This window comes from Sceloporus occidentalis, unplaced genomic scaffold (assembly GCF_023333645.1).
Source record: "Sceloporus occidentalis isolate IW3139 unplaced genomic scaffold, rSceOcc1.0.p SCAF_2, whole genome shotgun sequence".
NCBI classification, from domain to species: domain Eukaryota; kingdom Metazoa; phylum Chordata; class Lepidosauria; order Squamata; family Phrynosomatidae; genus Sceloporus; species Sceloporus occidentalis.
The window spans coordinates 70,550,701-70,575,361 of NW_028316982.1; the positions used below are offsets into that span (position 1 = coordinate 70,550,701).

The 24,661-nt window shown below is 39.1% G+C and overlaps 1 protein-coding gene across 3 annotated transcripts in view; it reads right to left on the bottom strand.

Annotated features, from left to right (window-relative positions):
* The window catches only part of NRAP (nebulin related anchoring protein), a 75,609-nt gene that overhangs the window by 5,064 nt on the left and 45,884 nt on the right, over positions 1-24,661 (bottom strand). For all 3 annotated transcript variants that reach the window (XM_089509930.1, XM_089509931.1, XM_089509929.1), the window contains 10 exons: positions 24,527-24,637; positions 23,015-23,212; positions 22,565-22,669; positions 19,109-19,207; positions 16,127-16,231; positions 13,211-13,318; positions 10,667-10,978; positions 8,434-8,538; positions 7,483-7,581; positions 4,694-4,798 (listed from right to left, as the gene is read on the bottom strand). In XM_089509930.1, coding sequence (XP_089366056.1) covers positions 4,694-4,798; positions 7,483-7,581; positions 8,434-8,538; positions 10,667-10,978; positions 13,211-13,318; positions 16,127-16,231; positions 19,109-19,207; positions 22,565-22,669; positions 23,015-23,212; positions 24,527-24,637 — 1,347 coding nt within the window. The remainder of the gene's footprint in view (positions 1-4,693; positions 4,799-7,482; positions 7,582-8,433; positions 8,539-10,666; positions 10,979-13,210; positions 13,319-16,126; positions 16,232-19,108; positions 19,208-22,564; positions 22,670-23,014; positions 23,213-24,526; positions 24,638-24,661) is intronic.

Below are 24,661 nucleotides of genomic sequence, written 5' to 3' on the forward strand. Positions count from 1 at the left end.
TTGGATTTTATGCTCAAAGTAACTCAGAGCTTACTGTGGGATTTTATGCTCAAAGTAACAGAAGATCAGAAATTTTCTATGCTCTTATTCTCAAGTAACAGCAACTACCCCAGCTCACCCTAACATTAATATTAAGCCATATTAGAGTACCTGATACAATATCTATTGATTCTTCCATTCCACCACATACGGATGTTAAGACCAAGTACTGCAATAGATGCAGGAAATGTATTGGGAGGTTGTGATATTTGTTCCTGTAGTTCTGTGTTTCTGTATTTGTTGTTGTTGTTAAGTGCCCTCAGGTCGACTTTTAATTCTGGCGGCCCTGTGGATGAGGCATCTCCAAGACACCCTATCCTCATCAATTCTGCTCAGTTCCTGCAGATTTAGGGCTGTGCCCTCTTTGACTGAGTCTGTTCATCTGGTGAATGGTCATCCTCTCTTTCTACCACTCTCTATCATTCCAAGCATTATTGTCTTTTCTAGTGAGCCATGTCTTCTCATAAGGCAGGCAAAGGACAACAAAATACAACAGCCTCAATTTAGCATCCAGAGGTAGCCATATTAGTCAGCTTGGCTTCTAGGAAAAGTTCAGATGTGATCATGTAGATTACCACACTATACTCTTCTAGTGCTGCTATTCCACTTTTACTGCTCTGGCTGCTTCCTGTTGCATTCTAAACAATGGCATGAACAATTTTCACTGTAGTGTTCAGTTGTATACTTTTGCACTTTGGAATCTTGTCTAGTTCTTTCAAAGTTGCCCATCCTAATCCTAGGGGGGTTATAGACCGCCGCTTTGAGGTGGTCTGCCACCGCCGCCGTTTGCTCCGTAAGGGAGCCGTCGCAGCCAAACCGTGCGGCTCCGTTATGGAGCAAAAAAGAAGCTCCAAAATGAAGCTTCTTCTTGCGGCGCCCTAATGATGTCGCAAGGCGCCAGGGGCGTATTCGCGACGCCATTAGCGCCGCGACACGTTCGGACGCACAGCGTCCAATACGTAAAGATGGCGGCGCCCGTATGAACAGGGCGCCGCCATCTTGTACGTATTCTATACGTACTAGGGTTAGGGGGGTGCAGAAGCACCGCCCCTTCCTAACCCTAGTACGTATAGAATACGTACTAAATGGCGGTCTGTAACCCGCCCTAGTCTTCAACTGATTTCTTCACTGTAGTTTCTGTTCTAGTCAAGGATTGCTCCAATATATGGGAAGTCTTAGACTATTTCAATGTCCACCTCGTCCATATTGAAGTTGTGAATATCCTCCATGGTCAGTATTTTAGTTTTCTTAATGTTCAATTTTAAATTTCCCTTTGTACTTTCATTTTTGACTTTCCTTAGTTCTTCCACATTTTTGTTATGTTCTCCTAGTATTATGATGCCATCTGCATATCTTAGGTTGTTGATATTCCTTCCTTCAATATTTACCCCTGTTTTTCCTATGATATTTTCTGCATATAAATGGAACAAATCAGGTGCATCCTTGTCTAACTCCATTTCCAACTGGTAACCATTCTGTTTCTCCATATTCTGTTGTAAGTAAAGCCTCTTGTCCTGAGTATAGATTGCACTCCAGGACAATCAAATGTATTTGTACACCCAGATCTCTAAGTACAATCAATAGCTTTTCATGATCTATGCAGTGAAAGGCTTTGTTATAGTCTATAAAGTGCATGTTGTTTTTCTTCTGACATTCTCTGGTGTGCTCCATTATCCATTGTATATTTGCAATTTGATCTTTGTTGCCTCTTTCCTTCCTGAACCCAGCCTGCACCTCTGGAATTTCTCACTCCATATATGGCAGAACTCTTTCTTGAAGAATTGTGAGTATGACCTTGCTTGTGTGTGAAATCAATGCAATGGTCCTGTAGCTGCTCCAAGCTTTTGTGTTACCTTACAGGGGTGTATATTGATCATTTCCAATCTGTGGGTCACTGTTTTGTTTTCCATATTTGCTGGATGTTTAGTTAGAACTAAAGTTGATCCTGTCTCCATAAACTGCAGTTGCTCTATTAGCAGGTTATCTGTTCCTGATGATCTATTCCTCTTAATTGCTCTTAGTGCAACTTTCACTTCACTTTCCAAAATTAAGGGTTCATCTTCATATAATTTTTCTTACAATGTGTTCATCCTTTTATCTCTTTCTGTTACCCCAGACTTTTTGCTATAGTGCAACAATGCATTAGTGACATGATGGCCATAGAAATGACTCTAAGGAAAAAAAATTAAAGGAGAAAATTTGCACTTTAAACTGGGGAAACCATCCCCCAGTTTGTTTGTTTTAAAGTTTGAAGAGTTCTGGTATAGAGCTATGAAACTGCAACAAAATAGCACCTCCAGGATGGAATGAGTGGCAAAAACTGGTGACAAAGTCCCAGAAGCTATACTCCAAAAATGTACATTTCTAGCTTAGAACAATATGAGAGTCTCAAGTCTCATTTCACTGTTTTATCTTTTCTTTTTCTGCCACCCCTTTCTTCCATGTATTTTTACAACACTTGCTTGTTCTGGCAGTCATAAAAACATGCATACATTTTTTTAGCCACTTCCTGAATTTGGAATTTGGATAAAGCTACTAGTCTGGAAATCCACAACTGTACATAACCTGAAATGTGCCACTTTACCATACATAGGCCCCATTCCCACTGGGCATAAAAAGCGGCTTATTTCGCTGCGATTCTGACTCGGATTCTGACCTGAATCTGACCCATCGTTCCCATTAAAAATGGGTGCAAACAGACCCGGGTTTTTTTACCCCTGTTTTTGTTCCCATTGGTATTATCCCTGAGGTAATTTGAAGCGGGTTATTTTGCTCCCCGTTCCCATTGCCCTTTCGGAACCTCTTTTTTTTAAAGCAGCTGTCAATCAAGTGCTTAAGCACTTGACATCACAGCCAATCAGTCGCTGAGGCACTTTTCCCCTCCAGGAAAGAGAGAAGAGGAGCCTCTCTTTGCCCCCAATCCCTTGGCATCCAGCCTCTTCTATGTCTCCCCAGACTCCCTCTGGGAAAGAGAGAAGAGGAGCCTCTCGTTGCCCCCAATCCCTTGGTGTCCAGCCTCTTCTGTGTCTCCCCAGACTCCCTCTGGGAAAGAGAGAAGAGGGGGGCGATCAAGCAGGCATGTACTGCAAAGACCATCTGCTGCTCAGGCGCTCAGGCAGAGGCAAAAAAAATAGTTTAAAATGATGTTCAATGGCTCTCCTCACACATTGGTCTATGAATGTGGAGCAGGGGGGAGGTTGCAGGGGGCGTAATGTGTTTACTGTGTTTGGAGCTCAATGTAGCATGATCGCCTTACTCTGCTTCCCAATCCACCAGGGGAAAGGCTATGCAAATGGGAGAAAATGGCACCAGTAAAGCAGGAAAGAGAACAAGCGGGTGACACCCCCAGGCCAGCCCCTTGAGCATTGCTCCTCCCATCTCCAAGATCCCAAATCACACACCCTTTTGTTCCCATTCATTTGCCCCGAAACAGACTCAGGAGGCACAAGAAAACTCGCTAAAAGCCGCTATTTTTTTTGAACAGGTTTATCAACCAATAATTCGGATTTTTCAGGATAAATCGATTCAGATTTGAATCCCAATGGAAACGATATTGGAGCAATGCAGATCGAATATGCGCTCAAATGGAAACGATGCACCCATGATTCATGTCCTGATCTGCGTTATAAGCCAGTGGGAATGGGGCCATAGCTTTACACATAGCAGCCACTAGCAAGTCCTAGTCATTTCCTCTCTCTCTCTTTCTCTCTCTCTCTCTTTTAAATCTGCCAAAGCCTTTGCCTTGTCATTGAGGATCATTATGCAACATGGGTCCTTTGATTTGAAACGCCATGCATCATTTTACTTTATCACAGTTTGCAGTTTTTGCACTCATCCTCACACATTACATTCATTTGATATACAGCTATCTGTGCAGCTTTCCGAATACCAATGTATGTGTTTTTATGAGCCATAAGGTCAGTCTCTCTCAACAGCTTTCTGTGTGTGGCATCTGATCCAATTGTATATCTACCAAAAACAGTTTCATTTTTAATGAGAGGCCCCCAACTCCTCCATCTCCCCATGCTCTCACTGGCTGTTTCAGTTCAGATACATGCTGATCCATTTGAATGTTTTGTGAAGAAATAGTACATATCAGACTTACAACTGTGACATTCATCTATGTGTGGCAATACAGTTCTAACTGCATGAGCGGTATATCTCACTTATTCTTTTCTTCTAACATGAGAAGAAAGGTTTGTCAAAGTACAATGCAAAATGTACTTCCTGCATCTACTTCTTTTAGAGGCCAGAATCGGCTTTCCAACATTACCCTTTTTTATTTTGAATTCCAGTAATTGATGAAATGCATTGTTTTGGGGGATTTAATGCAGATTAATTTTCTCAAAAAGGACTTTGCTCATCAAATAAATATTAAAATGAATAGGCCTGTTGTGGTTACGTTGTTTGCCAACTAAATATGGGCCATGCAATTATATTATTGGGAAGTGAAGTATGGTCAGAAATATTATAGCATCTGTATTAATGTCTCTCTTCCTTCCTTTCTATTAGATTTACGTACTGCTCCTCATCCCAACAGAACCCAGAAGTGACTAGGGGGACAATCACACTTTAATTCTATTATTGTGTGTGTATAGCTTTGTATGTTTATTTACAAAATAAATTGCCTACAATAAAGAGACATTTTACTTACATCACTAATATGGAGTGCATTAAGACGTGCTCTTATAAAGTCAGGATGGTCAGGAGGAAGAGTATACTTCTGCATGGAGTCCATGTGACCAGCTCGGTATAGCCTCTGTCAAACCAAATAAATAATATTTAACTTACTTTCACAACACCTATAATGATAAAAAAAAATCTATATTTCCGCAAGAATCAAAGTATATGACACATGCAGGACAAAATTATCCCTATACCTATATAGCTGCTCAAAGGGAAAGCATTATCATCACTCAATGTAAAAAAGTAGGATCTATGTCAGTGAAGAAATCTGGAACCTAAATTAGAATTTTTTTTATCCTGAAGGTCATTTGTTCACACAAAATGTAGACAATTTTAGTTTACTGCAAATAGTTCAATGTACTTCTGCAGATCACAAATCTCATGAAATGTCCTGAAAGAACTGTAATGCTCAGATTTCCTCTACAGTGATGCTAACCAAAGTGATGGTCCACAAGTGATTGGCTTCTGGTCCTGGCATGTTTCCCAGAAAGCAACAATTGTAGCCAACAGTCACAAATATGTTACCAGTCCTTGGCACGTTGTTGTTATGTGCCGACAAGTTGCTGTTGTTGTTTGTCTTATGGCAATGCTAAGGCAAATCTATCAGCGGGTTTTCTTGGAAAGATTTGTTTGGAGGGGGCTTGCTACTGACTTCCCCCGAGGCAGTGTGACTTGCCCAAGGTTACTTAAGGTTACCCAGTCCATTGATCACTTCTTCTCCAGATTCCTAGTCCCATACTCAAAGCACTACACTACACACTGGCCCTGGCAAATTAGGGGAAATTCCCAGTTCCTCACAGCAGACAGTTTGAGGTGCACTACTCTATAATAGCTCTAGTTTATACCTTCTGTTTTTATTTAATGAAAGATAAATTCCACTCAGTTCAGAACTGGGTCAGCAATTATAGTCACTCAGTGACTAAAGAATATATATAGGAGATGAGGTGAAATTCTTTGTTTAAAAGCATTCTAAGTGAAGTCATGAAGTTGGTCGCGTACTGAAGTCAGGTCTCAGAGGATCAAAAGTAGAAGAACTTTTGGACATGATTTGCCAACCTCTCAGATTTCTTGGTTCCTTCTGAGCACAGCTGCATTCCTTACAGTAGCTAGAGGGGAAACTGCTAGTACTAGTCTTTTGACTTTGAAAAAGTGCCTTCTTCTACTGCTAAGAAAAGAAACTACTGGAAAGTCTTGAGCTGAAGTATACACAAAAACATAATGCATACACATGATTGCACACATATGCAAAAACAGTTGCATCAACACAGCTGCTTGCAGTTTTGGGCTTTGTTTGGATATGGCTATGGGAAGTGCTCTGATGAGAATACTAGTACTTCACAATTTATCACTACACTAGTGACTGTGACACACAGTCTCAGCATTTCCCTTTTTTGTCCCCATCCAGAAACTAACTAGATAGAACTGTTGTCTTAACTTAGATGGTTAATCAAATGAGTGATTTTTTTAAAGAGTAAGAGGTATTTTAATTAGCATTGTGGCTTTTAAAAAAGAAAAGAAAAAAGGCTGAAATTAATTATCTCCAAAGAGGACCAGTGTGGTGTATTGGTTTGAATGATGGACTACAACTCTGGAAACCAGAGTTTGAAGTGTAACCTTGGGTAAGTCACGCTCTCTCAGCCCCAGAGGAAGGAAAAAGCAACCTCCCTCTGAATAAATCTTGCCAAGAAAAACCTGTGGCAATGTCCCCTTAGGGTCATCATAAGTTGGAAACAACTTGAAGGGACACAAAAATAATGATCTGCAAGTTCAGAAAGTTACCTTTAAAAAGAATTTAATGACATACTGAATCCAGTGGTAATTCAGTAGTAATAGAATGAGTTTCTGGGTTCAGGAGAATCGTTCTACCACTGTTAAGTTATAGATGACTTCATCATGTCATATTCATTTTTCTTAAAATAACTTCCCAAGTTCTGTTGAAGAGATAGGAGCATTTCCATGCAATCCTTTAACTTGTATGCAATTATTAGGACGTTCTCCAGCTTGACTAGTCGAATAGTTATCCAAAGACTCTATGCATTTGCTGTGAGCTCCCCAATTCTCTATTTTCCTGACCTATTTGATTTATGGTGAGGCCAAAGCTTTTACCCTGCACAAGTTTTAGTGTTAAATATAAACCACTGAAACACTAAGGCATATGGGAGGAAAACTTTTAATCTCAGCCTCTGGTTCTAGCTGTAAAGCATCTTCATTCCAGCACTATGAACAAAGTTTATACTACTAAATTTCAAAAACTCTTTCTAGAAATTAGATGCAGTGATATACAGTAGAACACCAACATACTTTGTCAAAATACCAAGGTGTTTTGTCAGGCTATGCATACAAGAGTGTGTGCACATGTGTGTGTGAGAGAGGGAGAGAGACACACAGGGAGAGAAATCCAACTATGCTGACAGCTGAATCTTATTTCAGCAATGGCAATGGACTGTGACCATACCTAAGAGCAGCAAGATATCCTAGGCCCTAGAGGACTGCCAAGTTGGTTGCATAATACACACAGTTAAGTCTCCAAAACTTTGCCATTGCTGCTCACCCTGCCACCCAGCATCCATTACCCAAGACAGTCTCCCAATTCTGCCTAATGATAGGGCCAATATATTTTTGCCAATATTTGTTAGCCACCACATATATGCAAATATTCCATTAAAGCTAAATAATCTTTTCCAGTGCCATTCTTCCAAAAATGATTATACACAGCTGAAAACAATTCATTGATGACTTCCAACATGATTAACCTACCTCATTACACTGAATGTAGCTATTCTTAGCATGAATGAAATCCAAAGAGTCAGTTACTGTGGTGAACCTCAGACTATCTGGTTTCTGTCGGTACTTTGTCTACAAATCCAACAGAAAAGTAAAATATAGGATGCAGTTAAAAACATATCAGGGATTTATATACCAGTACAACAAGCACAGAAACAACATATTTATATATTCACTGTGAGCATATATATAATAGGGGAGTGTGTATGTGGGTAGTTTGCTATGAAACATTTGTGTGTGTGTGTGTGTGTGTGTTCTATACAGAAGTATTTTTGAAATAATTGGGAGAAGCCTTGTATATGTACTCTAAGCTCATGAAATGACTTGTCCAACAGAAATTTAACTTGAACCCAGAGATTCCAGGGGATTTCTTGTTTAAGTAGAATAAGTCAACAGGGAAAAGGCTCCTTTTCGGGGCTTGTATTTTCTGTACAATTGACCAGTATGACTCAAATGTACCATGGCAGTGATGCACACAGAAAATACTTTTTTTCTTTGCCAAATAGACATTTATACTCAAAATATCACTTCTTGTTATATATGGATCTCCAAACTACAGTCACAAGGTTTCTCTATAAGTGATCAGGATAAGCCACTCTCCATACTATTGTCAATTTTCAGTATGCAGTTTTCAAAGCTTAGTATCACCTTCTTAGCATTCCATTGCTGAGTTTGCTGCCTTTATTTATTGCTAGGTGTGTTTGTTGTTTAGAGTCTCCTGATCAGGGTAGAAAATATGCAGCAGGATGTCACAGGTGGACTCCTATCTTGTGTACTGCTCTTTGGTAACACAAGCCCGTTGTATAAACAGGCTCCCACATCAAAAGGAAATGCTAAGCTACATCCATAAGTGTCATGTAACAAGGAGCCTTGATGGTAAACAATTCTTACAGACATTCCATCCCATGAAAGATTTATCAGTACCTCACTGATGAGTTCTCCAGCCTTCTTTACATTTTCTATCTGAGGGGATCTCAGAGCCACCCAGCCAACCCCCTTCATGAAGTTCAGGTCTGATTTGTAGCGAGACTGTGAAATAAAAACAAAACATAAATCCTTAGACTTTATCTCATTTTCCCTTACCTAGATATGACTTCCTGATTTGTATTAACATTTTAATTTTTCTATTTTTCATGCACGCATCAGCTAAACTTCTATGCATTCATCCATTCCTTTCGGAATTAAATAATGGATCATATAAAAGACACAAAGAAAGCTCCCACAACTGAATTAATATAATTGCAAGCAGGAAAATAGTATAACCTCTTAGTGCTGACATTTATTCTATGCTGAAGGCCCAGCTAAGAGATACAAAATATATTTTGTTCAAAATCAATACAAGTATTCAGACTAATTCTGCTTCTTCACTGAATCATCGCATTATCATTTGTTTTTCACAAAAAAACATCCACATTTAATAGCAGACTAAAATATAAAGGGGAGAGCAAGTTAATTCAGCTGCAGTTCAAATGCAATATGATTTGATAGTCATCAGGTACTGGTGAATTTAGAAGAAGCATGAGTCTGAACTAATCGGTCTCTTTGTATGATGAGGATAAGGAACTTTAGGCTATTTCAAACATTTCACAGATACACAGCCAATTTTCCCACTGATCGATATGTCTGGATGATGTTTTCAAAGGTTGGCTTGACACATTTTGGTGCACATCTATAAAAAAATCCTTGGCAAAATTCTAACATATATGTAATTTGTGAAGCAATCCTTAGTTGGAAGGCCAACTGAAACAACAGTTAACATTGTGCTTGTGAACTGAAGATGAAGTCTGCAAGCACTCCAAGATAAACTTGCAGCAGCAGGTCCTTTTAAAATATGCTATCTGGTAGTTAAACATTCAAGTGTAAAACTCTATGTTTCTAGCAAAGCAAAAATGAAAGAAGCATTTTCTTCACACAAAGCTAAGTCCCATATTAATGTATGGCTTCATACTTTGGGATACCCCAGTTTGTGCAACTCACTGCCTTTTTCTCACTGAAGAAAAAGAACAAAGGAATTTGATACATTTGCTCATCTTGGAGGAAGACCCAACAGGGTTTCTTTAGTTTTCTCATTACTTTTCATTGAAGAGATAAAGCATGCAGAGTTCTTTTAAGCAGCATCTTTCAAGTTGCAATGTAGAATTAAGTATGGGATGTTATACCATGGATATGGTACAGGGAAAAAAACTGGATGGAGGCAGGCTTCTGCTTTCATTTAGGTCTGGGATCCAATCAATGATATTTCCTGATATAGTTGTTCTAATAGGCAATCTTCAATTCTAATTTTAATAATATCTTATGGGTTGACTTCTCAATAATATTCTGAGCTCAGAAAAACATCAGAACCCAGAAAACATATGGGGACATGCAAGTCTTGACAGATATATCATTAATTTAAATAGCTGCTGCATCTTATTATTTTATGTTTTTTATATATTTTATATTTTACAATATAATTATCCAGTTCATTGTCGATCAAATGTTACTCAGTGGAATTCTGAATCATCAAGTGATACGGATTTTACACAAGAATGTATAAATCAGTGAGGTACTGTCAGATAATGTGGCATGTTCCAAGTAGTGTCACTTTATGTAACTGTGCTACTGTGATCCTATTTATAACAATTTCATTGAGATGTTAGTTCATTTGGAATTGCTCCCAGAGCACATATAAATACTGGAGCCACATTTTTTTCCTTTTCCTAGAGGCAAACTTCCTTTTTCTCAATTACTGTTATATCTGGTATTTTATGTTCTAGTTCTATGGAAGGGGATTGTGTTGCACCTTTGACTGCTAATGATCTAGGTGTTTGTTTGAATCTTAAAGACTCATTAGATTTTTACTTCAACATTTTTTAAAAATTATTCATAGTTATGTTCCCTCCAGTAGTAGTAACAGCAACAACAGCAGCAAAAATACTAATAATAGTAGGGATAGTGGTGGTGGTAATAATAATAATAATAAGGATTCCATCGACAAGGAGTGCCATATTTATAATACAAACTTTTTTCTCCACCCGTTATTGTTATGAATAATCATTGAACTACATTGCCTTGATTCACTAAAATCCATTACAATGATTTTAGTCACAATAACAATGGTGAATCATCCCATTACCCATGCTACTGCCATTAAGGCTCATGCAGGATCTCTTTTTACCTCACTCTGCAACAAGTGAACTCTCTTTGCCCATTTCATCTTCAAGTCTTCAGGAAGCACTGTGTATTCATGCAGTCTCTTCCTATATTCATGGTCACTCACTAAACTCTGGGCCTTTCGGGCATGTGCTAGGTTGACCATGTCCAAAGGCAGATGGTAATGAGAACTGATATCCCTGGAACCTCTCTTGTACTCCTGTTCACTTTGTAATTTAGCAGCATACAGACAATGTAGAAGATTGGTATCATCCAAAATGCTTTTGGCACCAATGTGCTTCCCTCGCTCCTGAACAAAGTTATGCTTGTATTGAAGCTGTGAAAGAAAGAAAAAAACATTTTCTAGCTTGTAAGTATGCATTTTAGTTCTTGTTAAAAGTAGCTGGAAAAAGCGGGAGAAAATGCAAATCACCAGCACACTTGAGAAAGATAGGAATCCTATTATTAGTAATTTGTTTGTTTGTTTGTTTGCCATTCCATCTTTTCTTTTTATTTTCATGTGCCATTTCATTAATATGGCTGTCAGGCATATTCTAAAAGACAAAGAAGTTTTACTTCATGTACAGCACAACCTTGTGCATGTTGACTCAAAAGTAAACCACACTGAGTTTCAAGAGATATACTCCCAAGTAAACATATCTAGAATTGCAGCCCAAGTGGTCTAAGGCTAGGCAATACATGTTTTTAGATGTTTAGAAAAATAAATAAGGAGTTATGTTATCCTTGTTAGAAGTGCAACCATGCTTAGCATTGAAGAGTCAAGAATGCCTCAGAGAGGGCAATAGCAATAGGGTTAGATAGTCTGAGTGACCCAAAGTGTTCTCCCTTCTATCAATCCTGACATTTCTGTGATGTAAATTGACTCTTAGGGATGCTTTTCCACCTTTTCTCTCCCTATTCACTCTCTCTCAGCTCTTCCCTAGAATAAAGCTAGATTCCTATAATAAAGCCTTTTTCTCTTTGTTTCTCCAAGCCACTGATGTCTTTGATCCTTAACCAGGACTCTAATTGCTGCATGCACACTCTATCAGTCCTTAGATTAAGGGCCAGAAGAAAGGGCCCTTTAAAGCCTTTGTCCAGGCAGCTTGGGAGTGTGGCATTTATACCTCGCACTCTCCCATGCCACCCTGAAGCCACCTGGAAGTTGGGCAGCTGGCCAGACATGGGTGGCTTCAAGACGCTGAAGTAGTGCGGCATTTACATGCACAGCGTTAGCAAAGTACTTCACATATAAAGATTTACATGCCACACATTGTCGCAGCATCTGGAAGCCAGCTTTAGGCTGCAGTGAGGTGGGAAAAGCCGCCCTTTCTCCAGTTGAAAAAGGAGAGGATCTTTTCCGCTCCTTTTTTGGCCAGGAAAAAGGGGGATTAGGACCACAGCATGTGTTCACAGCAGCCTCAATCAGAAGGAATATTTTCAAGCCACCCCTTCTGCTTGTCTGTTCACCCCCAAATCACATATGTATGCTATTCACAGAGACAACATGGAATCATTGTGCAAAGGGATCTTGTAGCACCTTTGAAACTAACTGAAAGAAAGAAGTTTATAGCATTAGCTTTCATAGATTTGAGCCTACTTCCTCAGATTTTCCAGCTAACAAAGACTTCAGCCTACTTCCTCAGATTTTCCAACGAACATGGCTATGTCTTTGAATGGAAACAATGCTTCAAGAATAGCATCCCATCTTCTAGTAAGCACATAACAATATGATACAGCCTGTGCCAAATATATCTAAAACTAGTGCTGTTTCAGCTAAAACCTTCATTCTTTCCAAGGATGGAACAGAAATACTAAGAAAGAAAGAAAGAAAGAAAGAAAGAAAGAAAGAAAGATCAAAGACAAACAAAACAACCTGCACTATTTCACTGATGAGTCAAGAAAAAGAGGCTGTGGTCCTTGATGAATATCCTTTTATTTTTCATTGACTTCATGAACACTGTTGCTGGTCTCAAATCTGGCAACCTTAAACACACTTGCAGCTTCTCATGTTGCTCAGCCTGGACTTAATGCTGGGTATTTTAGGCATTTTATATAAAAGCTGAAAATTCAGTTGTCAGCATTTCTAAATTCACTGGCATAAGGAGTGTCCCCCAAACAATCTAACTGATATAACTGATGTGACCCAAATGGACACATCAGTAATCCAAAGTCTGCACTGTGGTGCATAGTTTAACTTTATGTTTCCTTTAATCATGTCTAGTTGGTATAATATTCAAGGAAATAAAGGAATCAATTATTTGATGGATGGTTATTGTCTTGAATGCTCTGGATAAATTGGAACTGAGTATCTAGAGACATTTTTCTCCACTACAATTCCCGAAGCAAGATCTTCAACATGGCTTGGCTTCTGATTAACAGTGAATCTTTTCTCTCTTTTAAAAAAATTCTCACAAAGACACTCATTCATAAGTAATATATTCTGTCTCACGTCCTTGTCTCACATGATTATGGGGCTGCTTTAATTCAGAAAAATCTGCTTTAGACAATGTATTACATGAAGTTAACAAAAATTAGGCAAGATGGAAGGCTGCATAATTCAACTCACATCGCTGGCAATTTCTCTGGAGGCCTTGGCAGTCTGGAAAGGGATTGCTTCCATTGTCAGTTTGTAGCCTTGAGCACGGAGATTATGCCAAGACTCCCTGTATTTTGCCTAAAGTGGAAATGGCAAGTTTAGATTTCTTGGTTAAAATTTAAAATGTAAGTAAATTAACAAAAGAAAATATCTTTGAGTTACTGCATAGAGTTAGAAAAGCACCTCACATATAAAGATTTTTTTAAATCAGCTGTAGAAAGACCCTATCAAATTCAATGGAATCAAAACAGTGAAATAAAACGTACAACTAAGCCTTTATACAGATAGGGCATGGTCTAATCCTTGCAGAATATGTTTGCTAGGATGAAAGCTCTGGGAGCAGTCATCGATCACATCAGGGCATCTACTAGGGACAGACTTATTTTTGGTCCCTGCAAGTTTGAAATGTATTTAATTCAAAATTCCTATTCATTCCATTTCCTCATCTGATTTTTTATATATAAAGCTGCACAAAAATTACATACCAAATACACATTTTTACTGTACTGCCTTACAAAATCTATGTTTCTAAATATTATTAAATACTAAAATATACATCTTTATTCATAGGCTGGTATATTCTTTGAACTGAGAACTACACTGCAACATTTGGAGAAGTGTAATATTTGAAGATTGATTGTATTCCAGTCCTCAGATTAGACCATGAGGTGTGACTCCGTCCAGTTCACTTTGAAATTTGGACTAACAAAATTCTTGAACGTATTACACATATTTACAAAAATCAGGCCCTTGGCTGTGGCCATGTATTCATTCAGCCAAATCCTGACAAAATAAAGGCAGGATCAGAACTAGAGATAGGGGAACTATGACTAGTTTCCCTCTCTCTACTTCTGATCCTTCCAGTCATTCTGGCTGCACTGATAGCTGTTTTATCTAATGAGATGTAGTCTATGCTCCAGTTTCTCAACGTCCTTTTTGAATTGTGGTGCCTAGAACTGGACACAATATTCCAGTTGGGCCTGACCAAAGCAGAATATAGTGGCACTATTACTTCTCTTGGTCTAGACACTATACTTTTATTGATGCAGCCTAAAATTGCACCGGCCTTTTTAGCTGCCGCATCACACTGTTGGCTCGTGTTCAACTTGTGGTCTTCTTGGACTCCTAGATCCCTTTCACATGTAGTCTCATTCAGCCAGATGTCACCCATCCTATATCTCTGCATTTCATTTTTCCGCCCTAAGTGCAGTACCTTACATTTCTCCCTGTTGAAGTTCATTTGTTAGCTTTGGCTCAGCTTTCTGTTAGCTTTGGCCCAATCATTTTGAATTTTGATCCTGTCCTCTGGAGTATTAGCTACTCCTCCTAATTTGGTGTCATCTACAAATTTGATAAGTATGCCGCAGTTTGATAAGTAAACTGAATCCTGCTGGATTAGGGATGTAAGAATGTGTGTGTGTGTGTGGGGGGGGGGAATCAAAGGTTTCCATATCAACAGGTTAAAATATGAAACTTTTTGTGCATTTATCAAAGATTTTTCCCCCAACATTCCAGTATTTTTCATGAAGACTTTACAAAGGGTTTCATCTATCTATCTATATATGGCAAATTTGGTGTCATCTGCAAATTTGATAAGTATGCTCCCAATTCTTTCATCCAAGTCATTGATAAAGATGTTGAATAGCACTGGGCCCAGGACAGAACCCTGTGGGACCCCAGTGGTCACTTCTCTCCAGAATGAAAAGGAGCCATTGTTGAGCACCCTTTGGGTTCGGCCAGTCAACCAATTGTTGAATTGGAATCAAACTGAGGCATACTTATCAAATTTTCAGATGACATCTGCTTTGGTCAGGCCCCACCTGGAATACTGTGTCCAGTTCTGGGCACCACAACTCAAAAAGGACATTGAGAAACTGGAGCGTGTCCAAAGGAGGGCAATTAAAATGGTGAAGGGTCTGGAAACCACATCCTATGAGGAACGACTTAGGGAGCTGGGGATGTTTAGCCTGGATAAAAAAAGGTTAAGAGGTGATATGATAGCCCTGTTTAAATATTTGAAGGGATGTCATATTGAGGAAGGAACAAGCTTGTTTTCTGCTGCTCCAGAGAACAAGACCCAGAACAATGGATGCAAGCTGCAGGAAAAGAGATTCCACCTCAACATTAGGAGGAACTTCCTGACAGTAAGGGCTGTTCAACAGTGGAACACATTCCCTCGGAGTGTGGTGGAGTCTCCCTCCTTGGAGGTCTTTAAACAGAGGCTGGGTGGCCATCTGTCAGGGATGCTTTGATTGAGATTTCCTGTATGCCAGGGGGTGGGACTGAATGGCCCTTGTGGTCTCTTCCAACTCTATGATTTTATGATTCTATGCCCTGAATATCATCCTATCATAATTAAAATAAAACTGAAGTACTAATCAGAATACTCAATCCACAACTACTTATTACTACACATAAACGGATACACTTTAATGACAGCACTAACTTAAAAAGTCAAAACTAATTTATTTAGCCTGGAAAAATCATCTGCCACACTCAGCAGCAACAATACAAATAAATTAATATACTACTATAATTGGTGCAATAAAGATGTTAAGAAGCACAACTAGAAAGCTAAAAACTCCCAGAGCAGTCAAATATTTTAAATAAATAAATCATCAGTATCCAAATATAAAATGCAATATAAATTTTAAGAGTGTTAGCCAGAGACAAGATGACAGGACAAAACTTTTCAGAGAAATCGGATATTAATAAACTAATAATCAGCAGCCAGCTCCTCAAGAGGGCCAAATATAGAAAACAGCAATCAGATTTCTTATAAGTACCAATTTAAAATGTGCCTGAAGCTAACAGTCCAACTATCCTACATGTGCTAGGAAGCTCTTACGCAATGATTTCACGGTATAAGGAAAACCAAGCACTTACCTCACTGACATTGATTGCATTCATTTTTGCCCTTTCAAATTCAGGATGGCCCAAAATGACTGTGTAATGATGCACAGTGTCCTCTCCTGCTGCTTTGTAGAGACGCTGTCATAGCGTTTTGGGGTTTGTTTGGGTTTTTTGAAGAAGAAGGAGGAGGTGGATGAGGAGGAGAAGGAGAAGTGGTGGTGTAAGAATACATCCCTTCACATTTTGCCAAAATATGCTGAAACACATTTTGTTTAATCAAGATAAATTAAATACATAGCTCTGTAAGTTTTGACACCAAAATGGAAATAATTAGAAAAGTGGAGTGCCTTGGAAGAAAAAAAAATCATCCTGGGATGCATTTCAGAAGGAGCTTTCAGGTACTCTCTAGAAGTTTCAAAATGTTTTTGTTTACTTATGTAAGCCTTATCTGACCTGGTTGTTTCATTTTTCATGTGCATAATGTTAGCTTTGAATAAAAGGTATGCTGAAGGTTGAACTGCTCTCTCTCTCTCTCTATCCTTTCTATGTTATTTCTGCTTCTCGTACCAAAGTTCCTATTAAAGATGTGAAGCCCAGAAACACATCTAATTTGTTAATTCTATAGGTTGAATCTTCCTTATCTGAAATGCTTGGACCAGAAGTGTTTTGGATTTTCCCCCCGATTTTGGAATATTTGGAAGATATATACATGAGATTTGAGTGGACTCAAATCTAAACATGAAATTTGTTTATGTTTCATATACACCTTATACACATAACCTGAAGGAAATTTTATACATAATATTTTTAATAATTTTGTGCATGAAACAAAGTTTGCATACACTGAACCATCAGAAAGCAAAGATGTTACTATTTCTGGCACCCATGTCAACAATTTCAGATTTTGTAGTATTTCAAAATTCCAGAGAAGGGGTATTCAACCTGTATAAACAAGGTTGAATGTATTCTCTCCCCACCACCTCAAAAATTTGTCTTAAAGAATTCAAGGGTTTACACTGAAATGGTTTGGGGAAAAGGCCTACCTAGCCTTCCACATTAATCTCTTCAGAAATTAAACCATTCATCTAAGGCTCTGTTATAATGTATTACCTCCTAAAGAGGGGAGGTTGAAGGGAACTTACTTGAGATGGAGTGTTCTGTGCAACAGTTGTGTAACTTCCCAGGGATGTTGGTTGTATAACTAGCTATGCCACTTCCAGGGAAGTTATGTTGCCTCCCTCAGTCAGGACTTGAAATCACACAGTCCATAAACTGGACCTTTAAGTCTATTTTTTGTACCTTGTAGCATTCAGAGGCTCTCCCTTTTCTGTATAAATCCAGAGTATCATGCTTCCAGAAAGCTCCAGGGAACATAGTTCTCCTCTAAAACAAGGTGTCTCTCTGCACCTAATTTTAGCAAACACTTCTTTTAAAAAATACTTTAAGTGAACTTCTACACTCTTTGTTTTCTTCAACAAGGGCCTACGTAACCCATAGAGGGTTAAGTAGGTGATAAAAATGACCCCCAGACATTCCTATATTGTCTAAACTGATCTTTAGATATCACATTAAAACTGTACTGTTCCATTGAGCTTTCCATTATAAATCCTGTTCCTCGATATCAAAACCTTCCCTGTGAAACATGTATTCTATCAATTTACTTTTTGCTTTGTTTTCTTTTTTGAGGGGGGGGGTGTTAATGACTGCATTACAATTCTCCTTCAGCATTCACTGAGTGAGGAGAGAAACAATTCAGAAGCACATTTCATAAAATCACATAAAGCGTGTGTGTATAAATCTAAACCAAAGCAGAGAAATCCTAATCTCTCTCTCTCTCTCTCTCTCTCTCTCTCTCTCTGTGTGTGTGTGTGTGTGTGAGAGAGAGAGAGAGAGAGAGAGAGAGAGAGAGAAATAACAGATGATCTGTCACTTTCAAACTTCTGCCAGCTCACAGTGGCTAGGACAAGAGATGAAAAGACAGCATTCTCCCAAAACAGGCATAGCAAACCTTTATTTTTCCAAATCATGACTCCAATCTGGAGGGAAATTAGTTTCTTCTCTCATCTGTTATTGATAATGGGGCTGATCACCAGGCCTCTCAAGGCCTTGAAGGGGGCACAGATCAAAGGCTTCTGCTAACCCATCCCTAAGGAGGCCCATTTTGGAAACCTGGAAAATTGCCAGTGGCATATCTACACCTGCAGAGCATTTGGAAGTATTTTAATTGATTAATTTAATTAAGGTTTGTTGTCAAAGGGGGAAAAAAAGGTCTATATTATAAATATACCTCTAGAAGTACTACTTATCTCAGCCTCGGATTCTGAACAGGCAATAATAATAAATATAAGTTCTTGTAAGGGGGGTGCTACAGAAACAGGTCCAGGTCTGATCCCTGGTTTCCTAAGAGCCTCATTTGATGACATCTCTAGGAACATTCAATGTAATTCTAAAAAATGACATGTGCACTTTTTAAAAAAGGAAGTTTCCAGTCTAGCATATGACAGCTCCCAGATGTGGTCTTGATTTTTATTTTTATTTTAATGGTGTCATGTATTTCCAAGGGCCACCTGTATGTTTTTGAAAAATGAGAAGCAAGATTCTTGGCCTCAGGTGCATTAAGTGGGTTCCTGAACAAATTATTCAGCACCATATATGTTAACCATCACTACGACTGTCCTCCTAGTATGCTCCTTCTTTGCATTTCTTTGCATTATGACTGCTTTCAAGTATAAAAAGAAAGCCCCATTGCATGAATTCATATCAAAAAGCTGTTCTGATTTTTGTCGGGCTGTTATTTAGTTTTAAAGAAGAAATATGATTGACAAAATGATACTAAATGTTTGTCCGGGAATAATAATAATAAAGGATCTAACTATGCTAAAGGATAAGTTGACGATGCCTTTCCCCCCCTTTGATGTATTATATTTTTCAGAGCTTGCTTCTCTCCTCCCTCCCTAGCTCATTGCATTTTAAACAGCATATTTTCTGATCCACGTTAGGAGAGAGAAAGCCTACCTCATTAGCAATCATATTGCTGAATTTTGCATGAAGGAGGCCAGGAGAGTCTGTCACCGATGTGTACTTGAAGGAATTCGGTTGCTGGCGGTATTTACTCTGAATTCGCAGACAAAGAAAAAGGAATAAAAGAGCAAAGCTGTGTTGTAAGATAAGGACACTGTATTTCAACTTATATTGGTGATTTTAGCTCCCAGTTTACAATGGGGCCAACCCTAAAGTCTGTTGACCAATATGCCATTGGCCCCATTGGCTATTTAATAAAATCAGCAAAGACCCCATAAAAATAAACACTAGTTGTTATTACCCTTTTTCAAATGTGTCCATGAGCTGTCTTTTAAATGTGGCAGAGGTGACATATGCATCCAGACATTTTTACCTATACCGATGTGGATCAAACATAATACATATCAAGGTGCAAAAGGCAAGCCAGAGCTGAGTTTTAGTGTGAGAAACAGGTTTTAGGTTAGACATCTTTTTTTAGTTTCAATGGCCTTTCATACTACACAATTATAGCACCACAAATGCAATTTAACTGTCATGGCAACATCCAGTGGAATCCAGGGAGTTGTAATTTTAGGGAGGGATGTTTAGAATTCTCAGTCATAAAGTTGTAGTGTCTCAAACCCATAGGATGGACACTCCATAGGATGTTTCTATAACAGTTACACTGGAATCATAGCTCTAGAATCTCTAGAATCTTAAGACCTTTTTCTTTTGCCAAGCTTTCCCCCCATGAGATGTGATATCATGTCCTTTCCCCCTATTTTGTAATTGACTTTTGTAAGGTTTTACAGTTCCTCAACTCAGCTGGCTATGTAATTGTTTTTAACATTATATTTTTATATATTGTTTTTATTGCTATGTATGTACTTTGATGTTGGAATTTTAATCTGTACGCCGCTTTGATCATTACAGAAAAGCGGGATAAAAATAAAATCTATTATTATTATTATTATTATTATTATTATTATTATAACTGTGCGATGTGAAAAGACCACTCTGTGGCCTGAGTATTGCATGTGGTCCCCCATTGGGAATCATACACACTCCACTGTTAATTATCTGTCAGTCTAATACAGTTTACTCATTCTCTGTTGCTACTGCTATGGTAGCAAAGAAAATGCAATCTGAGGCGCGTTACAGACCGCCTAAAAGCGGCGGTGTGCCGGGGCGCCAGTTGCTGCGTCCGGAAACCGCAGCGGCCAAACCACACGATTCCCGGGCACAGCCAAAAAGAAGCGCCAAAATGGCACTTCTTTTTGCGCCCCAGAAGTGGCGCTACGAGGCGCTAGTCGCACACTTGAAGCGTCACTTCTGCCGCGCTACGTCCGGACGCTGTGCATCCGCAACGTCAACATGGCGGGCCCTGTGTGGAACGGGCACCACCATTTTGTGCGCGCTCCACGCGTACTAGGGTTAGGGGCATCAGGAAGTAACGCCCCTTCCTAACCCTAGTACGCGCAGAGCGTGTACTTTATGCCTGTCCGGAACGGGCCCCTGTTAGATGGATGCTTTCTCTATAGGAAAAGATATAAAAACAAAACAAAGACATGTGGTATTGTTGTTGTGTGCCTTCAACCCTAAGGTGACCTATTCATCTGTTTTTGGCAAGTTTCTTCAGAGGGGCCTTGCCTCTGAGTCTGAGTCTGATTACACAAGATCACCCAGTGGGTTTCCATGGCTGAGCCAGGATTCAAATCCTAGTCTCCAATGTGCAACACTCAAACCACTACATGATACTGACTATGAGATGTGTACAAAGCCAAAATTTGTTTCTGTATAAAGTGTCCTCAGAGCTAAAAAAAAATCAATGTAATAAATTGAACAGCTACTTGTACCTGTAAACATGGGAAATTTGCAAACGGAACCAGGCCAAATTAGATAACAGTAGACAGGTATGCATTGCCACACACTGAGATAAAGCAAGATATGTCCCCTGAAAGACATAGTGGTGAAGGTGAAGATCAAGCCTTTCCTGCTTTCCCCAGCACTTTTAAAATAGGAATGTGTGAAAAATCCACTGGTGGATTTATAAAGACATATCCCAGGAGAAATTCCCTAGTCTTAACTCAGACCAGATGTATTTTGCATTCCGTTACCCTAATTGGACGAGATCTCATCTGATCTTGGAAAACTAAGCAGGATCAGCCTTCATTAGAGCTTGGATAAGAGACTGCCAATGAATTCCTCATGCTTAGGCTCAGGGTGACCAGATGTCCTAACCACAAAGGAAGACAAGGTACCACAAAATGTAGGACATTCAAGAAAAAGGTAAAACATTATCAAGTAAAAGCTCAAAACAATAATCTAAATTCATGCTTTTTATTCATGCTGAAAATGGAGGATGTTTTGAAATTCTTCCTAGACAAAAGGTTGAAATGAAGGAGGACATCAGGTCACCCTGCGTAGCATATGTTTCAGAGGAATAAACTGGCAAAACTACCTCTGAGGATTCTCTGCCTAAGAAACCCTATAAAATGCATGGGGTCACCATAAGTCAACAGGTGACTTGAAGGTGCTTACCCACACAAATCTACACATCACCAGCTAAATATTTGATTTTCAAATGTATGTAAAAAGATAACACAAAAGAACAGAATCAATGATGCAGGGAGGCACAGGGGCAACATGCATACAAGCAATGCTTGCAATCTGAAAGACAAACAGGCTTAAAAGTTCTCACATTTTCAACAAATGCACAAAATAAAACAAAAAAGGAATGGATTTTGTCATGTAAGAAAAAATGGTGAGAGGATGATACATGCTAGATGTGGGGGGTGGGCAAAGAAGGAAGCCCACAAAGTGGATTTGATGCATGCTCAAATCTTCATTCTTTAAGCACTTTTATCCCCACTTCTGACCTCAAAGCCTATCTGTGAGGGGGCGGGGAGTCTAAAACTATGGAAGTAAATGTGCAAGAAAGTGGAAAGCTGTTGAAGAATCAGTGTGAATTTTAAAAGTGTGGCTGCCACCCTGTGTCTAGTTTGGTCTTTATTTTGCTTTATTTCAGATCCATCCTTTCACTCTGGAGAAAAACCTGAGATTGTAAAAATGGGGGAGGGGAGAGACAGGGAGAGGAAGCAATTCTCTCTCCAGGCCGCTTATGTAGAGCCACTTGGGTTTTGAAAAATTGTGATTCTATGCCTAATAACAGAACACAGGCTTCCTTTCATCTGGAAAGGAACATTTCCTACTATAAAGCATCACCCTAATGTACCAACCACTTGGGTCCTGATTACAGAAGAGAAACTTTGTGAAAGTAGTTAGCAAGGTCTGCAAAACCTTGAACTCCATTCAGTTCACCTAGGACATGAATTGAGTGATCAAATAAAAAGGGAGGGTGGGGAAAGGAGCCCACCCTTAATCCAGGGAGTTACTTTGCCAGCCCAGTTTTACAGAGACATCTGGCAAACCCTTGTTTGTAGTGGAGAAATCAAACCCCTCTTTTGTTACCTCACTGATGAGTTCAGAAGCTTTCTTCTTTGCTTCAATCTCTAAGGTGCCTGGTACAATACAACCAACTCCTCTCATAAAGTTCAAGTCAGACCGGTATATATTCTACAGGAAACCAATCAAAATTAATTTACAAGATGGAGTATGAGAGGCACTGTAGTCAACTAAATGCATTCATTAGAAGTAACATCTGTCACATAATACTTTAGTATTATTCAACCATATTCAAATGATATTTGTATGTTTACACACAATACATATCTGATTCTAGAAAGAAGGAAAAAAGAATGAATGCCTACAAAATTAAAATAAGATTGGAACACTGAATAAATATATAGAGGTGATACATGGATAATTATGAAGCATGCAAATCAAGAGCAGCTAATTGCTCAAATTAATATGTGTAATATGTGCTCCATGTCCAGATTACATGAAGAACTTGGAACTTACCTCACTCTGTAATTTATAAGCTTTCTTGGCACACTGCAGCCTAACATCTTCAGGCAGGGAAGTATAACTGTGAAGCAGCTGTCTGTATTCTTGCTCATTCACCAAAGATTGGGCTTTTCTGGCATGTACTAAATTTACCATGTCTAACGGTAGGTGGAACTGGGTCTTCTGATGATCAAGACTTTTCTTGTAATTTACCTGTGTAGGAAATAAAATGGAAGGAATATGATGTGAAATAAGAAGCCATATTCTAGCTTAAATTAAAATTTACTCATGAGAAACAATTTGAGAGTCTATGTAATCTACTGACCTTACAATTTTTCATTTATGTTTTAATTTTATTCTGCTTTTCAATGTGCTGAAAACATTTGTTCCAGAGCAATACATAAATATAAATACATCTGGATAATAATGGTTTAGCATCTTAGAACAAACACTCAAGCCAATTTTGTAAGCCTTCTTAACCATTTCAGAATTGTTCGTTGATAGTAAGTGCCCCACAAAGCTTTTGCTCAGACAGTCGCTCTAATAGGGCGGAAATTCGCTTTTTTCCTGTCAACACATTTCTGATCCAACAGTGATCTTGGATTTTCTCTCTTTCCTTCTATTTTCAGAGTTAACACTGGTCTGGCTTTGCACCACATACATCAGGGTGGGCAAATACCTGGGGTCTAGGGCTCACAACTGTGCCTCACCAGATGTCAAAGGACTGCTTCCTCCTGCTGTACCTTCATCCCCTCCAAATATTTTTTTAAAGTTTAATTTATTTTTCCTCATAATATCCTGCACTCTCTGACAGGCAGGGGAGACAATTAAGTCATGTTTTTGCCCTTTTGATGCATTTTACCGTTTGAGCTATTTTAGCCTTAGGACAGGCTTTCTTTAAAACTGGGAAGGCAACTGGTCCATGGCATGAAGAGAAGACAGGGGCTCTACAGACCGCCCCTTTTTGCACCAGATTGGGGCCGTGGCAACCTCACGCCACAGCCCTGATCCAGCCTTTTGAGGACACAAAAAGGAGCCACAAAAAGCAGCTCTTTTTTGTGCCCTTGAAAGGGCACCATAGCCGCGGTGGTACAGCTATATGGCATCCCTTCAGCTCTGTGTCATCTGGACTCAGCACCAGAGGCGCACCATAATGCCATGCACCGTCTAGAGTGGTAAACGGCATCAGGATACCCTGCAGCCCGACTCTGCCCCCAGGATAGCCTTTCAGGCTGGTCTGTAAAGGTCCACAGTAAGCATTTTGTTTCTTTAATAACTAGGATGGGAGGCCCTTGGGATTCCCCTCCCCCACCCAAAAAAGAGAAAAACCAGTCTGGCATGCCTTTTGTCCTCTTCTCATCTCTAATGTACATGGAACCTCCTGTTCAAACAATTTTATTATTTTATTTATACCCTGTCTTTCTACAATATTGTTGAGGATATACTGAAGAAGTGATAGTCATCTAAACAATGCTTATAAGAAATTTGTCATTACATTTTTCAGCTGCCATGCTTAGGGCTACTTACATCACTGTGTAGCAATGCTGCATGCACTGAATGAGAAATGTTCATATCATCCAAGCCACAGGAGCCTATCATCTGTCCTTTTGTCTTTTCAAATGCCTGCTTGTACTTGTACTGAGGTGGGAAATTAAGCAAAAC